At 36.8% G+C, this 6,831-nt stretch overlaps 1 protein-coding gene across 1 annotated transcript; it reads right to left on the reverse strand.

Annotated features, from left to right (window-relative positions):
* Nucleotides 1-2,394: 2,394 nt before the first annotated feature.
* On the reverse strand, nucleotides 2,395-6,051 carry LOC114164373 (callose synthase 3-like). Its single transcript, XM_028049022.2, has 9 exons — nucleotides 5,682-6,051; nucleotides 5,427-5,590; nucleotides 4,272-4,609; nucleotides 4,101-4,153; nucleotides 3,943-4,003; nucleotides 3,419-3,500; nucleotides 3,286-3,337; nucleotides 3,121-3,207; nucleotides 2,395-2,613 (listed from the first exon to the last, which is right to left on the reverse strand). Exons 3-9 carry the CDS (start codon nucleotides 4,566-4,568, stop codon nucleotides 2,601-2,603), a joined length of 645 nt encoding a protein of 214 aa, XP_027904823.1. The 5' UTR covers nucleotides 4,569-4,609; nucleotides 5,427-5,590; nucleotides 5,682-6,051; the 3' UTR covers nucleotides 2,395-2,600.
* Nucleotides 6,052-6,831: the final 780 nt, after the last annotated feature.

The raw sequence follows: 6,831 nt of genomic DNA on the forward strand, positions 1-6,831 counted from the left end.
AAACCTGAAACCCTAAGCCCGAGGCCCCCAAATCTCAAACCTGAAACCTGAAACTCAAAATCTGAAACCCGAAACCCAAAATCCAAAATCTGACACCCGAAACCCCACACCCCAAAACCCAAACCCCAATAAAACCCAAAACCAAAACCCCAAACACGAGTTTCGAATTTCGAGTCTGGAGTTTCGAGTTCGGGGTCCGTGTTTTGAATTTGGGGTTTATGTGGTTTTGGCGTTTCGGAATTCGGGTTTCGAGTTTCGGGTTTGGGTTTTGGGTATGGGGTTTCGAGTTTCGTGTTACAGGTTTTGAGTCTCATTTTTCTGAGTGTCGAATTTCTGGTTTCGGGTTATGGATTTCAGGTTTGAGGTTTCGGGTTACAGATTACGAGTTACAAGTTACGGGTTTTGGGTCTCATTTTTCGGGTGTCGGATTTCAAGTTTCTGGTTTCGGGTTTTCGATTTTGGGTTACGGATTACGAGTTTCGTGTTACGGGTTTTCGGTTTGGAGTTTTGGCTTTCGAGTTTCGGTTTCGCATTTGGGGTTTCGGATCTCGGGATTCGTCTTTGGGTTTTCAGGTTTTGGGGATTTCAGGTTATCGATTTCAGATTTCGGGTTTCGACTTTCAGGTTTTGAGTTTCGAGTTTCGAGTTTCGGGTTTCTGGTTTTGGGTTTCGGGTTTGGTGTTTCGTGTTTCGGGTTTCGACTTTCAGGTTTTGAGTTTCGGGTTTGGGGTTTTGAGTTTCGGGTTACAGGTTTCGGGTTTGGGGTTTGGGATTTAAGGTTTCAGGTTTCGGGTTTCGGGTTTCGGATCTCGGGTTTCGGCTTTAGGTTTTCGGGTTTAGGTTTTCGGGATTTAGTGTTTCGGGTTTCGACTTTGGGTTTTCGGATTTCGGGTTTTGGGTTACGGGTTTCTAATTTCGAGTTTCGCGGTTCGAGTTTGGGGTTTCAGGTTTGGGGTTTTGGCTTTCGGGTTTCAGGTTAGGGGTTTGGGTTTCGGGTTTCGAGTTTCGAGTTACAAGTTACGAGTTTCGAGACTCGTGTTTCGGACTTCGGATTTCGGGTTTCTTGTTTCAGGTTCCGAATTTCAGGTTTCCGATTTCGGGTTTCAGGTTTGGAGTTTCGGGTTTCAGGATTTGGGTTTTGGGTTTCGGGTTTCAGGATTTGGGTTTCGGGTTTGGGTTTCGAGTTTGGGGTTTCGGGTTTCGAATTTCGGGTTTCGGCTTTGGGTTTTCGAGTTCCCGATTTCGAGGTTTCAGGTTACGGGTTTCCGATTTCAGGTTTGGAGTTTTGGGTTTCGACTTTCAGGTTGAGTTTCGAGTTTGGGGTTTCGAGTTTCGTGTTTCGAATCTCGGGATTCGTCTTTTGGTTTTTGGGTTTTGGGTTTTTGGTTACCGATTTCGGGTTACGGTGTTCGGTTTCGGGTTTTGGGTTTCGATTTTCATGTTTTGAGTTTCGGGTTTGGAGTGGGGTTTCGGGTTTCGGATTTGAAGTTTCGTGTTTCGAGTTTCGACTTTCAGGTTTTGGGTTTCGGGTTTGGGGTTTCGAGTTTCGAGTGACAGGTTTCGGGTTTGGGGTTTGGCATTTAGGGTTTTGGGTTTCGTGTTTCGGATCTCGGGTTTCGGCTTTAGGTTTTCAGGTTTCGGGTTTTGGGTTACCGATTTTGGGTTTGGAGTTTCAAGTTTCGGGTTTCAACTTTCAGGTTGAGTTTGGAGTTTGGGGTTTCGAGTTTGTGGTTTCGGGTTTCGAATTTGGGGTTTGGGTTTTGGGGTGTGCGGTTTCAAGTTTCGGGTTACGAGTTTAGGGTTTCAAATTTCGGTTTGGAGTTTGGGGTTACGGGTTTAGGGTTTCAAATTTCGGGTTTCGTGGTTCGGGTTTGGGGTTTCAGGTTTGGGGTTTCGGCTTTCGAGTTTGGGGTTTCGGGTTTAGGGTTTTGGATTTCGAGTTTCGGATGTCGGGTTTAGGGTTATCGGGTTACCAGTTTCTGGTTTCAAGTTTCCTCGGGTTTCAGGTTTGGGAGTTCGACTTCCGACTTTCGTCTTTCAGGTTTCGGGTTTGGGTTTTGGAATTTCGATTTTCGAGTTTCGAGTTTCGATTTTCAAGTTTTGGGTTATAAGGTTATGGGTTTGGGGTATAACCCTAAACCTACATTACCCCTAACCCTAACCCTAAACCTTAAACCCTACATTACCCATAACCCTTACGCTAACCCTAACCATAACCATAAAATCCTACATTACACTAACCCTAACACTAACCCTAACCCTAACAACCCTACCCTAACCTTGAAAACATAAAAAAAATCGAGGTTTAATCCAAAAAAATCATGCATATATCAAAGATAGAAAACATAAAAGAAAAAAAAAACGATATTAAAAACCTAAACTCCAGCTCATACATAAACTCAAATAACTTATTAACAACGGTTATAAGAAACTTACAATAAGATCTTATTTTACAAAGGAAATGCATCATTAAAAGCAATGATCAAATGAATACAAAAAAATCACTTACATGATATTAGTAGCAATTCTTAAATGAAGCATAGCACTCACGGACAACACAAGACATGTAGTTGTCACACCAATTCTTTTCTTTAGCATTCCTAGTGTCCGTATCTGATATCAGGATACAGGATAAGCATTAATGCACAATAATTATAACTTAAAAGAAATAGATATTATATTCAAGCACCATGCAATGATTCAAAATGAGACCTTAGCATTCCTAGTTTCTGTATCAGATACCATGATACAGGATAAGCAGTAATGCACAATAATTATTACTAAGAGAAATAGATATTATTCAAGAACTATTGTTATGTGCATAAAAAGCCTACAACTACTGGATAGTTGTAGCTCTGTGAGTTAATCAAAACAAAAAGGTTCAATCCCATAATTAAGAGTCTAAAGTCAATTGACTCAATTAAGAGCAACTAAAAGTTAGTGGGTAGTCATTCAGATCTAGCGGTTTCCAGATATAAGTAATGGAGTAACAATACCTTCAAGATAGATTTTCCACCCAAGTATATCAAAAAAGACAAAACAATGAATTAACATGAAAAATTAATTATCCAAAACAACCCACAATCTAAGTGACAACAGCAGTGTGGACAATATGCTAACCTCCCCAAGCCGACGGAAGGCACCATATATACCACCAAATAATGTTGAGAATATGGCATACCAAATTTGGGTATCCATGAAGTATACCTGACAAAAAAGAAATTATACAACTACACTACTAATGTTTAAAATAGGATATAAATGAAGTACATCATAAACCCATACCAGGATAATTGGCGCGACCAAAGTGCAATTACAACACCAATATTGTTCCTTGCTGCAAAACATACAAAAAGCTTAAAAAATTTCTCTGAAAAAATTAACTAAAATGAAAGTACAAACATTAAAGCTTACTAACCATGAGGAAAGAATTCATGCCACTGGAAAGTTGTGATTTTTACATTCATTATAGCTTTAGTAGGTCCCACGAGAGGTTTTATCTATGGACAGATGGAAGAAGGTTAAAACATGTAAAAACAATTGACTAAAGACCATTATGAAAAAAAGTCAAAGATCTGAAGCTGGAAGATAAGAGAACCTCCTAAATAGAAAAGAAAAGAAAAATAATTAATTATTCTAAAGATGTAATGTAAAGGTATTTCCCTGTGACGCTTCATTAATGCAGCACAGAGTAAGAACAAGTAAAATTCATTGACTATTACAGAAAATGCAGCTAAAATCCCAACTAAACATCATTCACAAAAAATATAAAATTAGAATTCAATAATTGTTGTAACAATGAGACCAAGAACCCAAAAAGAATTGACTATATTTCATAACGATCATTATGTGAAATTGTGAAGCTAAATATGCAAATTCAAATGACTTCCTGCGACAACTGAAAGAAATGATAGCTTATACTAAGAGATTAAAATGAATAACCTCAATATAGTAACTAAAAGCCAACTTTGTAATTATGAGAAGCACCCAAAACATTGTGTACCTGACATCAAAAACGTTGATAAATTAATATCATATGCTAGGCCTGTTGAATTGTACTATTCAGATATAACAGAAACTATTCAACTTAAACTTCTTACTTGAAAAGGGAAAATGCGCTCTCGTGCATTCCTCTACCAACATACAAACGAGGCTGGCAATTATATAGCATCAGAAACACCAAGTTATTACAATACTAATATCCCAGCAGCAATGACACAATAGTTATTAGAAACAGAGAAAATATAGTAAAAAAGATGGTTATGGCCTACCTGTGACCACCATAACATTAGCATCACAACCCTATAGTTTGACCTCTCGAGATGACGACGAATAAAAGGGATCAGAAAGAATATTGCAGCAAGCATATTCGGTGACAGGTAAACAACAACAGCCAAAATATACAATGAAGGAGCACTTGAACCACCACTTCCAAACCAACTTTTAATGGTCTGAGCAAACCCAGGAGGATTATCCCAAGTATATGCATAAGTAACTGACAGAACAATCACCCATGCAGTAGCTGAAACAACTTTTAGGACGTATCTTAACTTCACATACAGCGACATACTCCATTGTGCTTTCCAACTTAGGATCACATCAAGAACAGCTGTCATAGTTGGGGAGAAAATATTAACATGAGTAACAACACTACATGAAATAACGAAGCATTCCTACTCACTCCTATAATACATTCTCAACACGAAGAGAAAAAAACAAATGAAATAGATTTTGACTCCCCAATACTCGTTTTCATTTTCAAGACAAACCCAATCTTAACTCAACATATTATATAAATTGTTCAGCCAAGGAAACAAAGTGCATACCTTCAATTATCCAAAGTATTTACACAAGTAGGTCATTTATTTAACAAAGAAATGTTGAAACTACAACTTAAGTAAATGAATATTCCAAAACACTTGAGCAGTTATACAGGAACAGGATGTTATCGAGTGACAAAGATAAAATACTAGCCTTCATAAATTGTGTCTGGAAATAGAGTTTTACAAACTATAAACATGAAGTGATAATTCACATTTTTTTTCTTTGTTAAGCATGCCAACAAATTTGCCCGGGAAGCATAAATATAATATGATCAGAAAAAAGCTATATCCTGCTAACAGCTATCAGTCCAAGAAAGCAGTAAAAGCCAACCACAAAATCTCTATAGTGTGATAGTAGAGTAGTTGGTAGAATGGCCATTACTATAATGACAAGTTAAAAGAGTGAGTTATTTTAAAGAAAAAAAAAATACACAAAATCACATACCAGGACTCAATTAAAATATAAAACAAATCATAGAGCCCTCTTCAACGTGAACAAAAAACGTCCCAAAGGATGAGGAACAAAGAGAGACCATAGAACTATAAAATCGCTTTAGGGAACATCTCTTTCAACCAAGGATAAAATAAAAGAATGGTACTGACCATGACTAAAAATAGAAACCCTGCCTGAGTGGCCGCAGTGTCAGCAACAAAATCGAAGGTGAAGTTGTGGCCATTGATGGACAACGAGTCATTGGAAACCTTCTGAACAGTGGGATCCCCTTCGTCCTTGTCGGGACAGAGCAACCTCATCCTCACAATAAAACCTGCAAAAAAGGCAAGAAGTGAGAAAGTAGTGAAGTCAGGTAGAAGACATTAGAAACTAAGAAGTCGAAAACACTAATAGGCGAAACCAACCTTGACGCCGGAATCGGAGGATGCGGGGAGGGAATTATCGGTTAGGGCATTGCCGGCCACGGCGAGCTTTCGCTTAAGAGGGTTGGAAGAGGGAGGTCTCGGAGGCAAGGGGCTCTTGAACTTACCGGGAGAAGGAACGACGAGATTGGGATCGGAGGAAGGGTCATTCTCTTTGGAGTGTTTGTGCTTGCCAGAGGGGCGGGTTTTGGCGGAGCTAGGAGAGGGGAGGGGGCTGGGGTGGCCGAAGAAGCGAGTTCTGCGTCCTGCGAGGGTTTCTTGGGAGCATGAAGTGCTTCATTTTGGGGCTTCATTTTGGGGGCAGAAGAGAAGAACACTGAAAACGAAGTAAATGGGGAAAGATAATAAGAAAGATGATGGAGTTTGGAAAGAGCCGTTGAAGGACGCAGCATTTACTTCTTCTTCTTCTTTTTTGAGTTGTTTATAAATTTATAAATAAAAAGGTGACCGTTATTTTGGAAAAATAAAAATAATAAATTATTGTTAATTATTTATTCATAACATTTTATATTTAAATATTTTTATTTTTATATCACAAAATAATACATGTATATAATATAAAATAATTAAATAAAATATAAACGGAATCATATAATCTTGAATTTTGAAAATGAAAATTAAATAAAAAACACAAAACTTGAAAAAAAATGGATAACTATTGATGTAAATTGCATGTACACATTTATGGTTAGTATTTATTGTTTTTTATACAACAAATATAATAACGTTATTATTTATTATTTTTTTATACAAAATATATATTAATACTACGAAGATTGATAATAAATTATTTTTTTCTATTTATTTTTTATCTGTTATTTTATTTTAATTATTTTTTGTTTTTATCTTTTACTACATTAATTATTTGTATGGATGTTATTTAAAACTAGTGTAAACACAGGCGCTATCGCGCCTGTGTGTACGCATTTTTTGAATTATATTAATAATTGATGATATTGTAATGTTATTAATTTAATAAACAAAATAAAAGTATATTTATAAAAAATAAAATAAAATGTACGGAGAAAATAAGAGAAAAATAACTGTTGATGAATAGTAAGAGAAAAAAAGAAAAAGGAGATAAGTAAATAATTTTATAAAAAACCGTTAATTTTTAAAAATTTAATAAATA

Source organism: Vigna unguiculata, chromosome 9, assembly GCF_037176805.1.
Source record: "Vigna unguiculata cultivar grain cowpea cultivar isolate G323 ecotype 2 chromosome 9, ASM3717680v1, whole genome shotgun sequence".
Lineage (NCBI taxonomy): Eukaryota > Viridiplantae > Streptophyta > Magnoliopsida > Fabales > Fabaceae > Vigna > Vigna unguiculata.

What these genes read in the sequence shown, in the direction of transcription:
- LOC114164373 (XM_028049022.2), bottom strand. Translation starts at nt 4,568, where the DNA reads ATGTCGCTGTATGTGAAGTTAAGATACGTCCTAAAAGTTGTTTCAGCT. An exon ending in AGCGCATTTTCCCTTTTCAA is followed by an intron (nt 4,004 to 4,100) that starts GTAAGAAGTTTA and finishes TTTTGATGTCAG; the next exon opens with GTACACAATGTTTTGGGTGC. An exon ending in TGGTCGCGCCAATTATCCTG is followed by an intron (nt 3,208 to 3,285) that starts GTATGGGTTTAT and finishes CTTTTTTGTCAG; the next exon opens with GTATACTTCATGGATACCCA.